The following is a 22,158-nucleotide window of genomic DNA, read 5'->3' as shown; positions in this document are numbered from 1 at the left end:
GAACTAAAGATATTCATGTCTGTGTAGTTTCCTGTTCCCCTTAACAACGGCAGCCGACGTGATTGACATCACAGTTGTTTCTCTCTTATTCTCTCTTCGAAGAAGCAGCTGTTATCATTTTTCTGTTAAACTTTTACTGAGAAACTGGTTCTTCTTGCAGACTTTCTCTTTATGCTCAGTGTCTTCTTAGTCCCTTCAGCTAGTACTATTTCGACTGAATTGGTGTGTCATTTCAACTAACACAAAGGATTCTGTTTCTCCTTTGCTGTACTGATCTTTCTTTTACATAAATCAATTAACCATCCAATTTGATGCTTCAAGTCTACTTAAAGGCTGCCCACATGTGATGATCCTTTTGTTGCTTGTCCAGGGAGGATGGGTTATGTCAACCTTTGGCATCTTGAACAAATTTAAGTGCTTTTTGAGTGTTTTGTGCAATATGTCCTTTTCCATTTATTTGAAATTAATGGAATCCACGTAAGCTACCACCATGCCTATCCAAATTATTCCGTCTTTTGCCTTTTCATCTTCTGGTTAAATAAGCAGTCGATGCTGCAATATCTGTGGCATGTGCAATATGCCCTCCACCTGAAGAGTATGCATATAAATGTGATTGGCAGAGACCGTGTAACCATATAATTCCTAGCAGGGTCTTTCCAGCTCCTGTACACACACAGAGAGACAGGTATTTGCAGATAATCCATAAAAAGGTGCTCTGTTTGCATACCATAACATGCAAATCTGGGTGTTTCCTATCTGAGGCACGTCCCCTGGGGATTTATTCGTGGGTCTACCTGATGTTAATAGATCATTACAACGTGGAATTGTTTCTCTAACTTTTACCTGGACAACTGAGGTGGTGTTGTATGTCATATTCTCGTATTCTTTCTGAAAACAAACTTGAATCACCAGCTTGGACGCCTTAAAGGGGGCTACTTCATTCTAAAGTATTTCGAAAAAAAAAAGGAAGCAGCTCCTGTCAAAAGATGGTTTTGGGTATAAAAAAAGAAAAAAAAGAAAAGTGCAAGGAATGTGATGAATGCATATGAGAAAAAAAAGAAAGGAAACCCAGTAAAAGGAAAACCAACTTCTACAAGAATCTGATGAATGCATAAATTGCCATGCAAACTTCACAGCCTGCAAGGGTTGGTCTTCATAGTGTATACATAAAATACGGGGTCTCAACTGGGGACATCTTAAGGTGGTACAAAGTGACGTAAAAGTTCGCACTTAACAAAGGAAGTTTCGATCAATGTTGCTTGAAAGAGGGATTGGTAGGCCGTGCAGGCAAAGCTGGTTTTCATCGCAAAAGCTAACTGCAACTCATGATCATTACTAGCTTCTTGAAGACTCTAAAAAAGAAAAGCATTCAGACTCAACTTCTGAACACAAGGGGATCGATACAAAGAGAAAACAAGGGGATCCCACTTATCACGTAAGTTAATATTTGAGCCTATTTGAGCTTGCAGATACAACTGACTTTATAAACGAATATATGAGTTTGTGGGCATCATAGAATCGCAAGCAATTTAGGACATGGTAGCACTTCAGCGATAACTTGGAAGTTGGTTTCTTTGCCTTTTCAGAATTAGGTGAAGAACGAAGGTTTTGGTGTTTTGCTTCCGGTGGCCATGCATCAATTGTTAAATTTATATTAATTTTCTAAAATCCAGGGAGCGCAGCTAAGGATGGAAACGTCCCTAGAGACGCGAGCTATGGAGCACTTGGCCATCTTTCAGCAATATAAGATAATATTTTTATCCTCTAAATGGTTGCTCTGTTATTTCTCCTTTGTATTAAATCATAAACGTGGTTTCACTATTTACTAAATTATGTTTTTGGGAGATAAATTTCTTATTTCATTCAAGTAATCGTGATATTTACTAAATTATGTTTTTGGGAGTTAAATTTATTATTTCATTCAAGTAATCGTGATATTTTTCTTAAGTTGATTCTTTACTTTGTGTGTCGCCATTCTATATAGAGGATCCAATCCCTAGTAGTACATAAAGCGGAGATTGACTACAAAAGATGATATGTTCTTAGAAGATACACTCACTATTTCTCTCAATGCGAAGCTAAATAGTCATCGTTCAAAAAATGTTCTTTTATTCTGCTTGAACCATCTATGAAGACCGCCGAGTAGGTAAACAAGCATGTTACAAAAACCCATTAATGGTGTTGCTGTCGCAATGCTTGGCATTTAGGCCTCACCCTAAAAACAGCAATCTGCAAGAGAGCAGGAAAAATTCTGATGAATGTGATCCCCCCGGACGACCGGAAACTGGGTATATATCAGATAGAAGAAGACCTATAGAGTTTTGTTGCAGCTCTCATGGCAATTCCAGACTGATTTTTCTATGTTATCGAATTCTAACCAATTCTTATTGTCAAATAGAGTTTATTTTTAAGGTAGATATATAAATGAACAATGTATATTGAATAATAGTTCTTTGATAATATTGATAATAAAACAAAAAGCTTCCTTACATCGCAAAATGCGAATGTGGAAGCTGATACACAGAATAATTAGGCATTGCTTGCTTGCAGTGGAGCTGGTTCCCTGCTGGCGACTATTTGTTCATAGAGATCCCTTATCTTCAACCCTATAATGGTCTGGAAGAGACCAGTTCCATTGTTGCTTCCTGGGAAGTCAGCATGCTTCAACATTTGCTGCGTGACTTCGCCATAGTACTTCGTGGAGAGGTTGCTGAGATGGCTCTCGACGTAGATCAGTTCGTCTAGTCTATCGAATTGCCCATCCATCTCCAACACCGAGACCTGCAAGATAGCGAGAGAAAAAGATGATGAACATGTTTCATGCAAACATGAAAAATACTTGCAACCACTGTTCTTTTATCAACTCTACCCAGCTCTCTCCCTATCCTCATGAAAAGAAAATGTTCATAACCTCAATTTTTCTCTCTCCCCAATGATGCTACGGATAGGATTGTACTGATGATTTGACACAGTTCAGCCAGCAAAGAAAAGTATTAAGTAGTAGTAGATGATTATACCTCATTGGAGAAGTACGTGTCTGGTCCATAGAAGAACTTGATGCCTGGATATGAGCAGGTGAGCTTTCTCCCGCAGGGTATCCATGAAATAGTTGAACCTTCATCAAAAAGGTAAACGGGACTGAAGTATGTCACTCCCTCTTTCATTATCAACTTCACTCTCAAGACCTTCCCTTCGTTGTCATCAGGAATCAGTTGTGTCGGCAAAACCTCAATTACTGCATCAGCATACTGCTTTTGTGGGTCTGCAAAATGATTCATTGGCAGCATAGTGATTCCACATTCTTCAAGCAAGTTAAGAAGTGTAAACACATAATAACTGTGTTGTCAACTTATTGATGTGGCTACCTATATATGCGTCAAAATCTGGTTTCCTTGCTTCAATGCTAGCTTTAATGCTCTCAAGGCTGTGCCCGCGCTCCGCCATGTCTCTCTGTGATGTTTACAACCAATTCAGCCAAAAACACGAATACAAATTTTAATTTCTATGTTCTTTACTTGTTCACAGACCTGAATTTTCCATGCAAACTTGACCTCATTGCTGATATCCAAGTAGATGCTGAAGTCCAGAAGTTCCCTTACACGGCCGTCATACCTGAAAAATTCAGACACATTATTGTTTGGGTAAGTAGCGGTCATCCCAGTTTAAGTTGTGACCATAGAATCTAGAAATATTGCACATTTCACACAAGCAAGAGGTTTCCTTGTTATGGCCTCTGCCTTGTATGAATGTCGTTGCTAAAAGTGCGGTGCAAGTTAATAGAGTTATAGGTAGCAGAAAAATAAAGAATTTCTCCTGCCTTGGCAATGCCTTATGGTAAAACAAGAATCTGCACAAATAGGAAAGTGAAATCAAGGAAAAAAAGGAAAGCAGATTTAAGAAAAGGGAGGTTTCCAGGTCCAATTGGGATGAAATCGACCAGAAAAATCTAGGAGATGTGAAACAAAATGCACACAAATATAACATTATTCTATAATGTACGTCAGTTGTAAACAGCATTGGTACGCATGACAGGGAAAAGCTCGTATTGACTAACACAAATAGCAAATAGTATCTTAGCGCATGCTCACGGGTGCTCAATAATGAACATGTAAAAAATCTTGCACGATTTTGCGTTAATATTTAGAACATCTATCCAATTAAAGCAGGTTCATGATGAGTTCTTTCGCACAGAAGGATCAATCCCCAATTACCAAAAGACACTTTTAGTGCAATTGCAGACCAAAAAAATCCAGAAACCCGTTATCCTTGGGGAAGTACCTTCTGATCCCCATTTTCTATATTCGAAGCGGCTTATGGGGATGTCAAAACTCAAATATGTAACCTTTCCCTCAATATACGGGTGGCACACTTGAACATTCTAATAGATTGTGGGACACTTAAAAGTTCTAATAGACTAACTTCTGGATACTTTTAGAAACAGCAACGGCCCAAGCCAATGGGACATTGATTATGATGACAAAATCTAGCGCCACTTAAAATGTTTCAAGTAATCCGGTACCCCAAAATAGCCTTCGATTTACAAAAGGAACAAACCAAAATATCATAGGCTGAAAGTTTACAATCTAAAACAGGCTCCACAATTTTGCCTAAATTGCTCGACCATTGTTGAGGAAATTCCACGGATCAGCATCCCATCACTGAAACTGAGTGTCTAGGTTTTGGATCTTTTGATTATCAGAAATTCTTTTAAAACAAGAACGAAAAATGTAGGGCATGGTGATAGACAAGAATGCTTTTCATCTGCAGAACATGAATACTTCTCATCTGTAAAACATTTACCCAGCAAAATGTCAGACTGATAAAATAGACGCGAGAAAAGCAATTAGATGGTGTAGATTCTCAGCCCAGCGGTTAATTACTCTGAAGATTCAAATGCAAGTTCTTCTCAGGGAAAAAAGGATGGAAGTAAAATAAGGGAAAGTGGACTCACAAAGTGGTTCTCTAAGTGGTGGAAGCATCGGTGAACATTTTTGACAGACCGTAAAGACGCTGACTCAAGAAATTGACAGCCCCTGTCCGTTCAGATTATAAGGCAAGACATCTACACAGGAGATACTGCCGTGCTATGGATGAAAAAGGAAAGGCAAAAAGGCCTCTAGCCAAAGTGTAGAACCAAAAGATGTATATACAATTAAGAACATTGGAGAAAAGTTGGCATGGCACATGCTACTCACATTGGATGAAGACCTTCAATCACCAGAATCTTAGGGGGTTGAATAAGCTCAGGGGGGTCTAAAAGACCAGTGACGTGATTATAGATTGGCTTCTCCACTGGAGTTCCTTCTTTTAGCTTCTTCACCTGCTCATACATGAGATCGAAATTGTTCGCTCTTGGGTCCAGTGCAGTCACTCCCTTCTCCTTCCTGCCTGTCCTATCCAAAGAATGGTAGTCATCCAAGCAAATCACAGTTGTTGTGTCGCTGATCAAGGTATTTGAGTCTGGGTTTCCTCCCTTTGGCGGTTCAGCTGTCCCCCCAAAGACGCTAGTCAGCCTCCTCATGAATGTGCTCTTCCCACATCCTGAATCTGCAGCCAGCCCAATGACCACAGTCTTTGCTTCCTCAGCCGAACATGAAATTTCAGAAATCCCACTGAACCTCCTTGTTCTCCTTGTGCTGCTGTAGAAGAACACATGGCTTTCATGTCTGTGGATGGTTTGATGAAAACCCAAGTAAGTCTTCGTTGGGGTGGTGGAAACTGAGTAAACTGTCGGGCAAGAAGCCATGTATTCTTCCTCTCTACAAGTTCCCTTTGCTCCCTCCTGTTAGTTTATGTGCATTGGGTTTCTTCCAAACTTGGAAAGAATGCAAACAGGGGGGGCACAGAGATTGGAGAGGGCCGATGTGTATAAGAAATGGAGAACAAGGAAGAATTTGTGGCTGATTAGTAGAAACTAAATTTGAGGAGCGGCTCTAAGATCTTTCGGGTGACGAGGGGAAAAAATGTTTTAATTGCTATGATGGATGCGCCATCTGTTATTTATCTGATGGGAAAGGCTGCATAGGTGGCAATACTGGGGAGGGGACATGGTTAAGAGGAAACATAGGGCGCTGCCATCTTGCGTAAGCTTCGCTTGTCATTTTTTATTTGTCTTGGAGTCATTAGCACGCACTGACAGTAATTAGGCTGTATGGTCAAGCTTTGTTCTGTTGTGGATAGTTGCCGTTGCCACATGGCAGCCAGTGAGTGGTGGATTGAAGATGAGAAGAATGAAGGGTGGAGGAGCCATGACCCTTGATCCAGCCACAGCAATCTCAAGGTCCAAGTAAAGGATGAAAACAGTGTGTAAGAGCTACAAGCAGAAACCACAAATCTTTGTGTCCTTTTGAGCTCTCTGAATGAGACCCCATCTCCAGAGTGCTGTCTCCAAGTGCATGGCTTGCATGTTATGCCACTGAATGCATGCATGATCCTACAAAATGATAAGACATGCACGCACGCATGAACATGCATACACGAGGTGGAACTCAGTTGCAAGGCACAATTGAGCAGATCAAGGTCTTATTATTGACGCTGTTAACGTAAAATTAACACCAACGAAATGTATACATTACATTGAAACGCTTTTATGTTCTGTAAATCATTCATGGTACATGTTCATTCGCCCTAGTGGCCACACTGAGAAGGTCATTTATTGAACGACCAACGAACAGCCTAGTTTTCAACTTGAAAGTTCAAGAGTTGAATACATGGAGTTTGTGCATGGCATGTACTGGTGGGATTTATCAGAATTTCAGCTCGCTTGTTTTTTTGGGGAGAAAGAACAAAAGTCACTTACAAGTTTAAGGGGTTGGGCACAATAGTCGGTGCAAAAGCTTATAACCGTTTGGTTTTCGTTTCAAATTCATGTGACATCAATCATCTTTGCTGCAAAAGAAGGTTATTGACGTGCAAACTGAAGCAAGGCGAGAACAGCACCAATGCACTGAAAGCAGGTCTTCGAAGATAAGATAAGAAGTTGAATGAAAGCTTTAACCTTCTACCGAACTATAAGAAACCCTCTTCACTCAAAAAATGATCACTTGCAAACGAGATATATAATTTCATCTCCCCAAAGCATTATTACCACAATCTTTGCATTATTACCACAATCTTGGCATGGTTGAATCATTCTGATAATGGTAATTACATGAAACAAGAGCAAGCCCATTACTGATTTACGTGGAAAGCTAGATTCAAGTATTTTGATCAATCTTAGCAAACGGTTCACAAGGCCAACTGTCAAGTGGACCTTCAAACAAGGGCTCATTTCATGGTTCATAAGAATAATCCTGTCATTAGAAAATGGTCTTATTACAATAATTGAAGTCGCCGACCAAGAAACTTCACATTCCTTATAAAAGTGCCCGATGTAACTCATCTGCGCAACTGTCGCTGGTTTCACTTAGGAACGTGGTATTTGTAAATGACAGGTCTCTTTAGGTGGCAGTCAACCAAAAGGGTGTGAGTATCTTCAGACCCTGGTTTTAGAAAATCCCTCAAATTTGGTTCGGTCCCACCACTCACATTCAACACGCAGATCCAATACAACTCTGGTGCTCAAAATCAACTGCTCACCCCTTGGGTTTTGGCCCACTGAGAAGCCAAGTTGGTCCCCTTGCCCGATTCCATAGGCCGATCCATGCAAAGGGAACCGTCCTACATATTCGGGGTATATACTCTCTAGAAATTTTGAAGACCACACGTGAAGCCATCCCCATCTATGAAACAAGAAAGTAGGTCAAAATATGAGGAAGGTCGAATCGAATGGCGGTTTTTTTTCTTTTCCAAGGTGAGCCTACACTTAACTTGAAAATGAAATATAAAAACAATATGAAGTTCAAATTGTATAAAAATTCTCATGTCAAAAAAGTCTTGGATCCAGAATATGCTCCTTACAGGAACAAGCACTTTCCATAGTTTAGTATTGCCAACAGTTGATAAATCGTCGTGTTCAAGTCTTCAAGAGTATTTGAAGATATACCCAAGAGGCCGTAGCCCCTCTTTTCTTTCCTTCTATCCTGGAATCCGCGACTGTTTTTATGACGAAATCAAACTGACTGCTTTTATGCCGAAATCACACTGATTCCTGTACTGGGTGGTATCACTTTTGAGTAAAAGGTAAATAAAACTAAAGAATCTTAATATTAGTTCATTAAAATATAGTCGATGCTAAGCCACACCGGCGATTATTTATCAGATACAGACACCCATTTGGATGCCTCCTTTTTTTGTTCTGTTGCTGATATAACGAGTGACGATAATACGCATCAGCGAAGGCCAACATAGCTTACCTTTACACTTACGAACTACTAAAACAACAGACTTCAATCTTAAAACAACGATCTTAGTTCATAGTTCTAAACAGACATTTTTTAAAATAAAAGAATGATATTCTCTCATCTATGTACCTATTTTCATTGTTTTCTGTACCGCATAGATCCCATGGAAACAGTAAACTGGGGGCGAAGCACGAGCGGGGGGCATGCGCCGCCGACACATGGTGCGGGCTCGGTTTGGAACCGCCAACAGTCTGGGAAGGGGACTCCCGTTGCCCACTGGATCCGCCCAATACTTGAAAGCCTAAGAAAACCGCGTAGCCGATACAAACCGCTGAATTGGGCAGAAAGTAGGAGAGGGGAGAGCGCGGCCGGAAAAATCGTCCACCAACCTCCTCCTCCTCCTCCTCCTCTTGGAATATACGCATAGCCGATAACGGGAATCTTCAGCTGGGGCTGCCCCTGAATTCACCATCGCGAAGAAACACATAAAAAAAATAATAGTTAATCGTAAAAAGTAACAGACAGGAGCCTCCTGTCAGCCGAAAGGCAAATGGCAATTAAAGCATTCATGAAGCGAGCGAATCTTCTGGCAGAGAGAAGTGGGGATCTTCCTACCCCATGCGGCATGTGTGCTTGCTTCACGATCCATGGTGCTTGTCGTGTGGCTTTAATGGAATCGGACCACAGGTGGATTCAATCGGATCACTGGTGCTCAATCTATGTGACAAAAAAAGGTAGGCAGCTGTATTCATTTTGATCGCATGTGTGTTAATGATTGATCTATGAGAAAGTCGCGGCTCGAAGAAGAGAGTCAAGATCGAAAACACGCATTTCACTGTCTAATTGAAGGATGAGTGGCCACAGTATGCAGAACTCGCTACTAAAGTAAATATAGTTTTCACTGGATCGTTTAAGCTGGGAAAGATAACTTCTTCCTTGTAAAGGAAAGAAGAATTTGAAACAAAAGAAATGAGGATCTACTCATATTTCCAGGCCTTTCTTCGACGGTCCAGATAGAAATGTAGGATTGGTCGTCGAGGTCAAAACGACTGATCTAACTTCTTTTGCGAGTTTTTCAACAAAGGAAAACGCAAATCACACTCCTAAAATAATGAATCTGCAGCAAGATAATTACAAAAAAGAAAACCGCAGCAACTTACGGGCGCTTCATCGAATTAGACTGTTCTTTCTGAGCTCAAATCGAACAAATCTAATGGTATTCGAACCTAATATATGAGCAAGGATAACTGTAGATTTTTTTTTGTAGCCGGAGAAAAGCTTCCGAAAGGCAATGTCTGTTTCCAAATTCACAAGTACTGACCAATTATAATCAATCATGGATTACGTAGCAAAAATCAAGATGAAGAACGTAAAAGGCAACGAAGGTGCAGGGCTGAGAAGAGGCCGTCGAGACGAACTAAGAGTTACGACGGGGGCTAAAATTCATATCCAGATGATCGATCCCATCCTTACCGATGAGATCGACGCTCTTTTCGTCGTAAGAGTCTGCATTGGCCGGAGAAACCTATTCGTTCGCCGGATCCGGCATACCTGGCTACGATAGGATGGACAAGTAACTGCAAATGGGTTATAATTTACCCTTATCCGACTTTGTTTACCTTATTCCTTTTCACTGGATTCGGTAACAAAGAGACCAATCTAAGTACGATTGGAACATTCAGAGTGTTTGTTTACCTCGTCTGAGGTGATCTAAAAGATGACTGAGGATCTAAAATCTTAAGACTTGATATTAGAAATTCCGTTTCATCGGAGTCTCAGACTTCAAAGATAAGGTCTTGGCCACATAGATTTCAAATTTTTCTTTTTATATATCTAAAAATCGAATGTTTATTTTCTTTATGAGCACTGCATCAAAAGTAAGATCTGAGGCTATCAAACAACACCCTTGATTTCATTTGAATTCACATGATGAAAATAATTGAGAATCTATGGTTAAATGCACAATCTCCTTTATGTTACCCAAATGGACAAGAAATGCGTTCACGAAAAAAGGTAAAGTAAAACATACAAAAAAAATGAAACTCTACGAGAAGAAAGTTTTTAGTTCTAAACAAAAAGAACATCCCCATAATGCCAATGTGTTCATTCTTGGAGAGAAACTTCAGAACTTTCATTTCTTAGAATATGTTTTCGAAGGGGAGGTATACAAGGATGTTTTAACGGCATTATTATTTTAAACGACATACTTTTTTATTTTTCCTTTTGTGTCTTTAGCCAAACAAGCATAATATTGGCCAATTTCATTAATTTCATTCTATCTATTTAAACATAGTGTTAGATACAAGTTTCCGTTATAAATTGTTGTTTTGAAGTAACTGACCTATTAAATATTTTTCTTTAAATGGCTCAAGAAATGCATGTTTGATGTGCTACATTTGGTTTCAAGAGACTTTGCTTACTTGTCAAGAAAGTTGTTTTAGTACTTAGGACTTACATGATATACAAGGCCAAATTAAAAACCAAACAAAAATATCAAGATGGTTCTAAACGTGTGAATTTAACGCCAAACACGTCCTTATACATATCGAGGCATCCTAAACATTCCGATATTTTCACAGGAAAACGCGGTTATTTTAAACGGGCGTCCGATATTTTTCTCCCGCCGAAAATCTATCAGCGAATTGAGAACTGGACCGTTTCCTTCATGAAAAGGGTACCTGCGATGCGAGTCTCTGAGAGGCTGAGACCCTCTATGATACTCTCCGATTACCGTTCATTGCCGCCGGCGCTCATGGCGGAGGAGGGAGGGGGAGAAGCGGAGGCAATGGCGAGCGGGTTCGGTCTGGAGTGGGACGTCGATTTCGAGGCGGCCGTCTGCCAAGATTTGGACCGCATAGAGGAGGCCATGAACGCAAAGAGGGAGGCAACTCAGCCGCAGCCGTCCGCCTGCCTCGCTGCCGCTCCACAGGCCAGACTAGAGGATTACATGTTCAGTTTTTCCCCTCCCAGGGAGCTCTCCCAGAGCTTTCCGGTTGACCGGCGAGGCGAACCCTCGCCGGCGAGGAAGCGGGCGGGTGGTGATTTCCATAGAGGGAGGAGGAATTCGCATGTGGGCGGTGGGCTGTATGGTGGGAAGGACGAGGAAATTGAGAATCTGAAGGTGGGTTTCGCGATACAATGTGTAAATGTTTTGGTTAATGGCAAAAAGGGGGATAAAGACGGTTGGTTTAGTTATCGAATAGAAGATAAAAGTTTGGTTCCGAACGAGGGCGTGTCTTGATAGGCGAGTATATGAGTCTTATGACGCGTATCTTAGTCTGATTGGATGGGTGTTTTCATTTTTACCGGAACTAAGCGGCCCGATGAGGTTGTTATGCGACCCCCATATTTCGTTTTGGGGTTTGTGAATTGTGAGAGCAGTTATTCATTCAACTATCTAGTTGATGTTTTTTCTGGTGCACTCTAGGCTTTGTGGGATGCTATTGCGATTCGAAATTATATGGGAAATACTCTGTTCCAAGTCCCTTACGGACTCCTCATGCAAGGCTGCTTATTAACCTCAATTTTTCTCAGAAACATTATATTCGATACGAATGGATATTTTTCCACACCATTATATTCGATACCAACGGATATCTTTTAGTGTGGAAACATGTTGATATGACCTTGTTAGTTTCTATATATGGTTCTTGTGTGATACTTTATTTTTTTGTCATTCTATTATTATGTTAAACAAAACATCTTGAATCAAAGACAAATTATGAAAAACTAGATTCTGTTAACAATTGAAAAGAATTGCTCGAAATCAAATTCGTTAACGTTTGACATAGCACAAGTTATTCACGACACAATGACAATTGGTCTAGTGCACCTGGTTCTCTGCGGAGGCAAGCTTTGCCTCTAACTTGTTCTGCCTAAAATTGTTTAGCTGCTTAAACTTGTAGAAGACATATATAACCGATGAAGCAGTTTCACATGTCTGCTGACATTCACATAGGTGATGGAGCTGATAACGGTTCATCTCTGTCCATTTTTAGGCTGCTAGGTATTCCACAGATATTCTAGTTAACTTTTGTGTTCAGTTAGCAGTTGTGGTCTCCCTACCGTGGATGAGGATGATTTGGTGGTTATAGAATGGACATGGAGTCTATAATAGACTACGTGCAAATTCTGATTCTGCATTCGTGATTCTTATCAGTAATTCATGGTGCAAATCTTGGTATTTAGAAAAAAATCGTTCTTTCAGTTGATTTTGGTTAGCACATGCCCAAGTTGGAGACTGAAAGTGAATTATTGCGTGAACCATGACAAATATGCTTATTGTCCCTGACTTACAGGTATTGGTCGTACAATACATGAAAAGCCTTTGTTTATTCCGATCTAAGCACTCTTTACATTGCTACCTCCTGTCAATTGATTAGATTATTGCTTATACTACTTGAAATTATGTGTAATCGACAACATGAGTGCATTTCATTAGGCCATTATTGGTCGAGTATTCAGGCTTTTAGTTTGTATAGATTGATTTCACCTTACCTATATGTCCCTTTTTCCTTTACTTGATATTACACGTCGAAACCATAATCTGAATCAAGTGCCATTGTTGCTCGCTTTAGTGCATCCATGGTCCCCAGAGCAAGGACCTGTTGGGCTTATCTGAGTGTTGCATGTCCATGGGGTTTGAACCTGGATTGCCTCCAGTCTCTGTTTTGGTCATCTATCCCTGCTCTGAACTTTGGGTTGTATTGTCTGTGAATATCTCTTACCTTATTTGTATGTTGTATGTCTACATGAACTTTGAGTTGGTTGGCAACTTCCAAATAATTGACTGCATATAACTTGTCTCTTGTTTTTCCTTTTTCTTTTTCTTTGTTCTTGCTTTCCCCAGAAAGGGTTGAAAAGCCTGCACGAGAAGCTTATATATCAGGTATGCCAACCTTGATTACTCTGATCATCTGATGTATGGTAGGAGATGACTGCTTAGGCATTATCAATTTACCATGACTTTCTTATTTAAAATTTATATGCTATGTTACCTTTCTATTTTTCCTAAATATGTGCCATACTGTGTCATCACCTTTGTTTGAAGAAGCTTTGGTTGTCACCAAATCATTGTTTTCATGTTTTATTATTAGATATATTATGTCTATTTAAAATGGAAAGTGGCATGCTATTTTATTCTTCGGCATTATTTTAAGAGGAGGGGGAAGATTGTTTTTTGTGTGTGTGTGTGTGTTTGGGGGGGTGCAGAGGGAGGAGAATGTTGGGGTGTTTGGGTGGGAGTGTGGTGAGAGCGGAAGAGAGATGATTTTGCCTCATAATTTAGCTGCTCCATGTCTATCCTTAAACAGAAAAGCAAAAAAGGATGAGATATAGAGAAAATGTCTACTGATTTCACTGCCACTTGCCACTATGCATAATTGAAAGAGCTCACTTAAGATGCCTTTGCTTCCACAAGGATTGTACTACTTCTTACGAAGTTGGCTTACACAAGAGAAATATGATTGGACACAAATTCTTTGAGTGTTCTTCACTGGTGCAACTCTTTTGTTTCAAGCTTTTGATTGGCAAAAGCCAAGGTCCTGCCACTAACGAGAAGGCGCATTCTTCCTGTTACCTTTTCCACACCATTAGCTTTGATAGTGCTTTTATGCTTACGTAGATATTTTCAGTATTATGGTGATTTTTCACTGCAAGTTGAATGTAAATGGTTTTAGAATTTTTTTTTTCAACAAACGTGACCATTATGGATTCTTTTAATTATTGAATAGTCCATCTTTTGTTTAAGCTGGTTTTCTTGAATAAGTACTATTTGCACATACGGTTTCAGGAACTTGAATGCACACAGTTGTTGAAGGACAGGGACAGGAAAAATGAAGAACTGAAGATTGCTCTTGCACAAATTGCTGACAAGGATGTTGAAATCCAACAACTGAAGCAGATATGCAAGTAAAACACTCTCTTTCTTTGTGGATAATACCATGTTGAGAATTTGATGCTGTTTGTTTCAAGTAACTAGAATGAGGTTTGTGCAAATGTCATAGGTATCGATTATTTGGTAGTCTAGCTGGTCAAGACATAAAGCTTCTGCTTTTGTGCTTACATGAAAATTGTAATATCTTGTCTTTTTGCTGTTTATCATGCCTCCTGTGGTGATAGGTTTTTTATCGATGTTGACATGTGTTTTGTTGAAGCTACTGTCTCTTCCCAGGGTATGTTAAAAACTATGATGCTTCAATACAGTATTCATTTAAAGGAAAAAAAAAGTGGATTTCCACACACTTATGTTGTTGCTCTACATTAACAGAAAATCCTCTTTGCTGTGTTTGTGTTTTCTTTGCTTCATAGTTTCATCCTGCTTGTCCCTCATTTTTTTTGGGAAACAAAGGAAGAAAGTGGCCAGTCATAAATCTTTTTATTGTATGCGTCTGGGATTTAAAAGTGTTATTGTCACTACTCTGATTCTAATACTTCATTTTTCATTTTGTATTTGACAGTGAAATACCTCTCTCTTTCTTTATATACACATACACATTGTATCCTGGTATCCACCATTTCTACACATATGTATGTGTATGTATTTATTAGTTTATTTTAAGAAAAAGGAGTGGAAAGGGACTACCAGCTACTATTATGGAGTTCTACCTTTCCATCAAATCATTGCTACTCATTTGAAGCTTGTTGGAAACTACAGACACCAAGGAACCTTGGCTGGAAACCATCATCATGTGTCCCTGCCAAGTGATCATGCAGTTAACTCTTCAGAAAGGAATGGCATTGTGTATCCTGATTTTGATACTGGAGGCACAACGAGTTCGCAGTGGATCAGAGGAAAAACATCTAAGAGATTATTTAGGGACACCAGCAACTTACCCACATCACTGGAGAAATCTTCACTGAGGCAGTTTGAGAACTCCAATCGAAGCCAAGAAAGTGCTCTGCCTAATGACTTATCTATGGTTTCAGATCTTAAGGCCCGTCTTTCGACTGATGGTGGTAAGAGATAATCCTTAACCGAGAGAAATGCCCTTTCCCCTTTGAAATGTGGTGCATTAAATCGAGATTATGGACTTAGTATTGTGTTTTGCTCCTTTTCTCGCAGCTTCAAATTCTGGTACCCACCATAAGTCTTCCATGCAGGTAACTGAAGACTGTGCACCAGTGTGCTGTTAAATCAATATCAATCAACTATTTTCTCGTCAGCTGAAAACTAAAAGATGTCCAATGGATTGGATGGTTAACATAGCAAGATTGTTTACTTACAGGTAGAGGCAAATGTTTGCCGGGAAACAACTGCAAAGCCAAAATTTTCCAAAACTGTGGGAATTCAAACAGATGCTTTTTCTGATCCTGCTATTAACAAAGAAGTTACAATTGAACACCATGCATCAAACAAGTTGATTAAGCTATGGAGGCCCGACATTGGAAAAAGTTCAGGGCAGAAGCTGGTCAGGAAATTGTTTGCCTCTTGTGCAGCTGATCTCATTTCGTTGTTTAAGTTCATGAATATGGCCTCGGCAAGTGCTTTGGATTCTGCGGCTGAAGAAAAAATTTCCTATTTGATACCTCATGATTGCAGTTATCAGGCACCTTCTATTCAAGATACTGAAGCTGCAAAAGTTGGCTGCTTTTATTTGATTCTAACAAAGGTGTCGTTTCGTCCTTACTTGTTTGTCTTTTCATTATTTAGATTTTCACCAGGATGTTTGATGATTTTTTTTTTTGAGAAACATGTAGTGGATGGATAGTTATTTCGGATATAGATGTAATAGAATTCCAATTTATGAATGCTTAAATAAATTTCTAAAATTTGTTCTGCAGTTGTTATTTGATAGATTAACTATAGGTAAAGATTCAGGCACATGGAAACACTGAAACAAATGATAAAATGAAGTAAAGGTGTGAGAGATTCGATGCAGAGAAAGGCTGATATGTGGGTTCTTATAGACACACCTCAACCTTGTCCCAGTGTATCTATGTATCTAAGTTCATCAATGTCTTTTCGCTCCTCCCTTTTTTCCTTTCCTTCATTGAGACCTTTTAGGCCTGTGATTGTTGCACATGATGTGACCCATCACGCCAGGATTTGTCAGCCTGTGATGAGAAGATGAACACCCATAGTATTTATGTTAGGTTTGCAACTCTCCTAAAATACGTTGGTGCCCTTCAAATTCTCTCTCATTAACCATTTCTTTCCTCCTGTAGTTCTGCATAAAAACCTGCTGCTGTTTTGAGCTGGTCCTTGGGGGCCTAAAGGCCAAATTGCATCTAGCAATAATATTCTGGAATGTGGGCAATGTTTACTGCTCATGGAAACAATATTATGTTCTTTGGATATTTTCATAAGGCGCTCTGCATGTTTCATACTGCCATTGCTGTGTTTTAATGGTTGAGGCACCAATCAATAGTTTTTCTTGCTTTCATTTTTTGGATAGCAGGTAATGAATGACATGGCGCAGCTGGATTCACTGGTGGAAGCATTGCTTGGTCTATGCTGTCTCCGAAATGTGAGTTTCATGCATGTTGCTCTGTAGTCCATGAATGCATTTTATCTTTTCATTCTATCCCTGTATATGAGACTTTAACAAGGAATAAGATGTGTTTAAGAGCTTTGTATTTCTAGTGTACAAGAAAACTTTGTGTTCTTTTTTACAAACTTGTACATAGAAAAGTTGTTTTCAGGTGTCATCATGCAAGTTATCATTAAACCCACATCTCTTCCCAGTCTCGCTGCCATGATCTTCATCAGGAATCATAATAGCATCAATAATAAGATAACATATCCTTTTGTGTTTCATGGTAACAATGACAACTTAGATGGTACATCTTTGTAATATTATGCTAGTCAGTTCACATGATGAGATAAACAAATAGTTGATGCAATTTATATTGTTATAGAGTCAGGAGGTCATCTAAAGCTGTTCATCAGTCAACATTATATATTTGCTTGGACCTTAATAGAAAACAATGGTGAGCAAGTAATGCTTTAGTGAAAATGTTCTCTATCTGTTCTGCTGGAGTTTTGGATCTTGAAACCTTTTGCAAACTATTTTTTTGCTTAACTTTTTGTTGTAGCATGCAAAAATGGATCAAGAGAATAATTCCATTGTATCCATAGAATGGGATTATGATGAAGCACAATATTTCGAAACTAATAATGTTCCATACCATATGCTTCTTTTTGACATCATATAATCACGTATTACATCCATTGTGGCACATGTACTGCAGTTCTTGCTCCACTGATGGTTTCATCAATACTGTTCGTGCTAATAGGGAATTGAAGATCAAGTGGCATGTTCCTAACTTTTTTAGAAGCAGGATGATATTTTAAAACAACTATGGCTTTGCAACATGCTTGTGATTACTGTGTGTGTGTGCTTTTACTTATATTTTGTATACCCTTTTATATTTTTTATTTATGTTCTGTTCTTACTGCAGGTTGACATTGTCCATAGATCACTCCGTATTATCCACTCAGTCTTACATCATGCTCTTATTCTTTACTCCAACTCCAGTCGAAGGTGTTCCCTTTTTCTGCAAATTTTTTTCTTAACTGAATGTTTGAACAAGGATGACTGCAATGATGCATGGAATTACTATTTTAACCCAAGCATTATCCATTCTTACCAGGAGCAACATAGTGGTGAACCATCCTGGGGCTTCAAATATTGGCTTAGATTCTGGCATGCCTTTGTTGGGACAATCTGCAAAATGGCCAAAAGAAATTTCGGATTTTGTTAGAGGAGCTGCGTCCTCATCACACTTACCAAAAGAGTTCCTTTACACTGAGAAAATATGTGAAAAGGGAACTAGATTAGTCAGACAAAAACCTAATATCAACTTGGTGGCCCTTTTTGAGAAGATGCACCAGATTGCCGTGGAGAACACAAACCATCAAATACAATTGGAAGCAATATCTGTAATGAACTTGATCATGATGAGAAGCAGTCCTTCGTCTGAAAGGAACAAGTAAGGCATTTTACTTTACGTCTTGGAAAATTACTCCTTTTCATTATTTCTGACATTAGCTGTCCAAGACAGGTTTGGAACTGTAACACTTCTTGAAAGCATATCATTGCTTCTGCAGAAGAGAGTGGCTTTGGTGGTGCAGTTGCAAGCAGTGCGTCTTCTTTTCCTGCTTCTGAACTGTATGTTCACATTTATCGTCAACAGTTTTCATCTGGTAAATTGAATCTTGAAGGTAACATGAACATTGAGCACACACTTGCACTCATAGGCAAAAGCTGTAGGAAAACGGGAAGCAAACATGGATCCAAGATGGTCTCTCTTCCCGTGAAAGGTTACTGGTGATCGGTGGTCCTGACTTTACTTTAGAAACCAACCAGCTTCTTTTGCTGCATTCAGAATGCATTGATATTCTCCAACTGTGAAATGAAAGGGTTGCAAACTATGTAAGGGACATTTTTAAAAGGTAGAAGTATCTGTATTGGCGCGACACAACACTGGTGCTGGTACCAGACATTGCTTGGACATGCAGACTTAATTTTTGTAATTTTTTGGGTATATTTTTGTATTGTTTTGTTTGTTTTTTTATCTATTTTAGCATTTTTTATTCAGTAATATATAATTTATAAATGTAAACAATTTATGTCTCTTTGCTTAAAATCTTATTATATATGTACATATATGCATATACAGATATATACATACTTATATGTATGGCCATGTCCCTATACCCTTCGACCATGCTGGGTGAAGGTTGTCGTGACTGATGTGTCACTGCTTGGACTGTTTTTGTTAGTTAATTAGTGAAATATTTTGGACGAGTCTGGCTTTTTATGAATCCAACCGTATGAATGGGTTTTATATGTAGAAAAGTGTAGAATTCAAGAAAAAGAAAATAAGAAAATTTGATGTATACATTGAACTTTATAAGGTTTTACAATTAAGATCTTATCTACGAATAAAATTATTATAAATCCTTATCTACACATCAAACTTCATGATTTTTTTTGTTCCAACGTTTTGTTGCCTTTTTATTTATCTGAAAAAGCTTCAAAGCTAGCATGCTAGATGTCATAATTGCTGACATGATCTGAACTCTGAAGACCCTATACATGTGTGTGCCTTTGGATTCTCCTCTCTATATTTATCTATTTTTTGGGCCATCCAGCGATTCCACCCATTTTCCGAACTTTTTCATATGATCTGTAATATAAAAGATTATGTTAAGAAAATGAAAATCCAATTTGTAAATATTTCTTTTTCACGGTTTTAATCTAAGGTCTTAGCTTTATCGGCTCATAAAATCCCACCAGGACATCAGATTTCCACGTTTTTACTCCTATAACTTGTGGATTCCACGTTAATCTATGTGGTCAACCCTCGAGATGGATGCAACATGTCAAAAGCTAGAGATTCAAAGTACACCCATGAAAGTATGATTTGTAAATCAAATTTCGTAAAAGTTTTCAAACTAAATGTCTTAGCTTTCTCAACTCATAAAATCTGATCTAGACATCAGATTTTTCACTTTTTTTGTTTCATATATTTTAGGGTGCTCTACATCGTCAGTGTGGTTAGATTTTCAGAAGAAATGGTTAGGAACATCAGACAGTCAGGCGGTGGATGGTTATATATATATATATATATATATATATATGTATATATATATATGTATATATATATATAGAGAGAGAGAGAGAGAGCATGATAACTAGGATATACGAGAGCTCAGACTGCTGCGTCAAAAGCATGTAAGAAGCATCACTTGTTAGGTTGCTTTTGACTGGCAGCCAAGTGGCAATCTTGATTTGATAGCTAATGATGGTTTTCATCAACTATCATATTTCATGGCTTTTACATTCTATTCTATTAGCCACTTGCACATTTGAACGTATATACAACACCTTCTCCCCCTCTCCATCTATGCGGTGACCAATTGGAAGATTCCTTGGAAACTATGACTTCATCCTTGTGTTATTCATAGCTGTCATGGAACTGAATGTTTGCACATCCTTGTGTTATTTTTTTTAATAAAGTTTATATACTTTGTAACATCTATTTGTTATTTTGTATGTTTATCCAATTCATGTTTTTTCACAGGGAGTGTTCGTTTCCTAATTTTTTCTTGTGATTTTGTATTTTTGTGATTTTTAAAATTTCATGAATTGTTATATTAAAAATCAAATTTGTGACTTTCTACATTAAAAGTTATGTTATTTAACTAGCTTTGGACCCGACCAGTATGCACAAGTGATTAGTTACACATTTGACAATGTTGCAAAAAACTAGTCACAGGTTAGAGCATAATAAGGCTCAAGCTTACAGGTGCAGGTAGTTTGTGTTTTCCATTTATGGGAAGCTAGTATTCCATCGTATTTCCATTTTTTTATTTTCTGAAATTTATTGGCTTTCTGTCATTTTCCTGACATATTCTACGGCATGTCCTTTGAAGGTGAAGAAGCAATGATGCTCTTTTGTGGTGGTTGTAAAGATGAGACAAATAGTGCATCGCCTGCTGGTGATACTTTAGATGCTCCACCGTTGCCAGCTTGCTGCAGTCGTATTTTGGAAGGGTTAGCTGAATGTGTGTCATGCACTGGGGAAGGTGTACAGGTATATACGTTTTTGTTTTGGATTTCTGTTATCCATCATGCGACCTCTGGGACATGCCGACGTACTTCACTTCCTTGCTGTTTCTTGAGCACAATATCTGTCAGCGATCATGCTTCCATTTTTGTTGACCGTGAAGATGGAATATCCTTCCAGGAGCTTGTGTTGCGTAGACATGGGATCCATGTGTTGGCATTTGTAATGGCTTCAGGTGAAGCTGCCATGAAGATCCTAAATTCAGGGGCATTTCGAAGGATAAACCTTCTGGAGCTACTTGTGAAAGTGTTGACGTCAGAGTTGGATGCACAAGAGGCAGAGTCTTCTGCTTCACAGGACCTCTGCAAAGAAAGGTAATTTTGACGTATCTGACCCTGCTATGCGTTTTCTATCTAGCAACACATGCAAAAAATTGTTGGGTTTTAGGAGGTTTGAATATTAGTAAATTGGAGATGTGTGAATTATCAAGGAACCCTCAGATGCCTTGTATAATTGTATCTTGTGGACTTTGTTGCACGCTGTCTTTGAATGTCTCGTCCTTTTCTCCTGTGTACTTTGTACTTAAAAAGTATTCTTCCGTGTGGACTATGTTGAGTTGGTAGTGGCCAGACAGGGCTATATATTAAGGAATATACATGGCGGATATAAAAATTACATGTCATGATCAAGTTTGTAGCTGAACACGATTGCCACGTTTTAATGCAGGACATCACTTATTCGCGAGGCCTTGATACTTCTGTGCCGGCTGGTGTCACACCCCATTCACTCTTCTGTTGTCTTAGAAGCATTTGCAAGTAGCAGAAGCATGTTCAGAGTGTTGGTTGACATAGCGCACAGGATCATTGCGGGAGCTGGAGCTGAAAACTCTCAGAAACGTGAAGGTTCCAGGAGAAAAGATGTGAATCAAGCTGACCTAATCGACCTAGCTCGCGTACTAAAATCAAGAACATCGCCTCTGCTAGGAAGCATTTCATGATTGTATGTTTTATTTCTTTCTATTCTTTTGGAAGCATGACCATAAGATCGAATGAGGTATTTTTGACACCGTTGGGGCCTCTGACACACAGATTTTGCCATCCTATAGGAGCGTCTCATGAGCAAATCTTGTTGGTGCGAGGAAATTTTGTACATTATATGCTTCTGTATTTAAAGCTAAGCCAATGTAAATGTAACAATTTTAGTCATACCCCGCAGAACTCTTTCTCTCTCCCCCTCTTCCTGCTCTCCCACATATTTACTCTTCACATCTCTCTCTCTCTCTTTCCTGCTCGCCCACAGAGTATCCACTACTGCATTTAATATTTTACTACATACTTCAGCGCATTTTCCAATCGACTGT

General features: G+C 39.0%; 2 protein-coding genes across 2 annotated transcripts; one reads left to right on the top strand and one right to left on the bottom strand.

The window, feature by feature from the left end:
• Positions 1 to 2,438: 2,438 nt before the first annotated feature.
• Positions 2,439 to 6,058, bottom strand: LOC116253731 (phosphoribulokinase, chloroplastic-like). Its single transcript, XM_031628705.2, has 5 exons — positions 5,196 to 6,058; positions 3,528 to 3,612; positions 3,366 to 3,450; positions 3,018 to 3,262; positions 2,439 to 2,781 (listed from the first exon to the last, which is right to left on the bottom strand). Exons 1-5 carry the CDS (start codon positions 5,744 to 5,746, stop codon positions 2,530 to 2,532), a joined length of 1,218 nt encoding a protein of 405 aa, XP_031484565.1. The 5' UTR covers positions 5,747 to 6,058; the 3' UTR covers positions 2,439 to 2,529.
• A 4,873-nt stretch (positions 6,059 to 10,931) lies between these two features.
• Positions 10,932 to 22,026, top strand: LOC116253379 (protein SENSITIVE TO UV 2). Its single transcript, XM_031628173.2, has 13 exons — positions 10,932 to 11,403; positions 13,132 to 13,170; positions 14,074 to 14,192; positions 14,938 to 15,239; positions 15,346 to 15,383; positions 15,509 to 15,892; positions 16,682 to 16,750; positions 17,685 to 17,767; positions 17,877 to 18,215; positions 18,288 to 18,394; positions 20,665 to 20,825; positions 20,979 to 21,172; positions 21,525 to 22,026. Exons 1-13 carry the CDS (start codon positions 10,948 to 10,950, stop codon positions 21,793 to 21,795), a joined length of 2,562 nt encoding a protein of 853 aa, XP_031484033.1. The 5' UTR covers positions 10,932 to 10,947; the 3' UTR covers positions 21,796 to 22,026.
• Positions 22,027 to 22,158: the final 132 nt, after the last annotated feature.

Source organism: Nymphaea colorata, chromosome 4, assembly GCF_008831285.2.
Source record: "Nymphaea colorata isolate Beijing-Zhang1983 chromosome 4, ASM883128v2, whole genome shotgun sequence".
NCBI lineage: Eukaryota > Viridiplantae > Streptophyta > Magnoliopsida > Nymphaeales > Nymphaeaceae > Nymphaea > Nymphaea colorata.
This window is presented reverse-complemented; position numbering and strand designations above follow the sequence as displayed.

Bases quoted from the DNA above. Each gene is read 5' to 3' on its own strand.
- LOC116253379 (XM_031628173.2), top strand. From the start codon at position 10,948: ATGAAAAGGGTACCTGCGATGCGAGTCTCTGAGAGGCTGAGACCCTCT. The intron at 17,768-17,876 runs GTGTTCCCTTTT...CATTCTTACCAG, and splicing joins TACTCCAACTCCAGTCGAAG to GAGCAACATAGTGGTGAACC. The intron at 18,216-18,287 runs GTAAGGCATTTT...TGTCCAAGACAG, and splicing joins CCTTCGTCTGAAAGGAACAA to GTTTGGAACTGTAACACTTC.
- LOC116253731 (XM_031628705.2), bottom strand. From the start codon at position 5,746: ATGGCTTCTTGCCCGACAGTTTACTCAGTTTCCACCACCCCAACGAAG. The intron at 3,451-3,527 runs GTCTGTGAACAA...TAAACATCACAG, and splicing joins AGTTTGCATGGAAAATTCAG to AGAGACATGGCGGAGCGCGG. The intron at 3,263-3,365 runs GTAGCCACATCA...ATCATTTTGCAG, and splicing joins AGATTTTGACGCATATATAG to ACCCACAAAAGCAGTATGCT.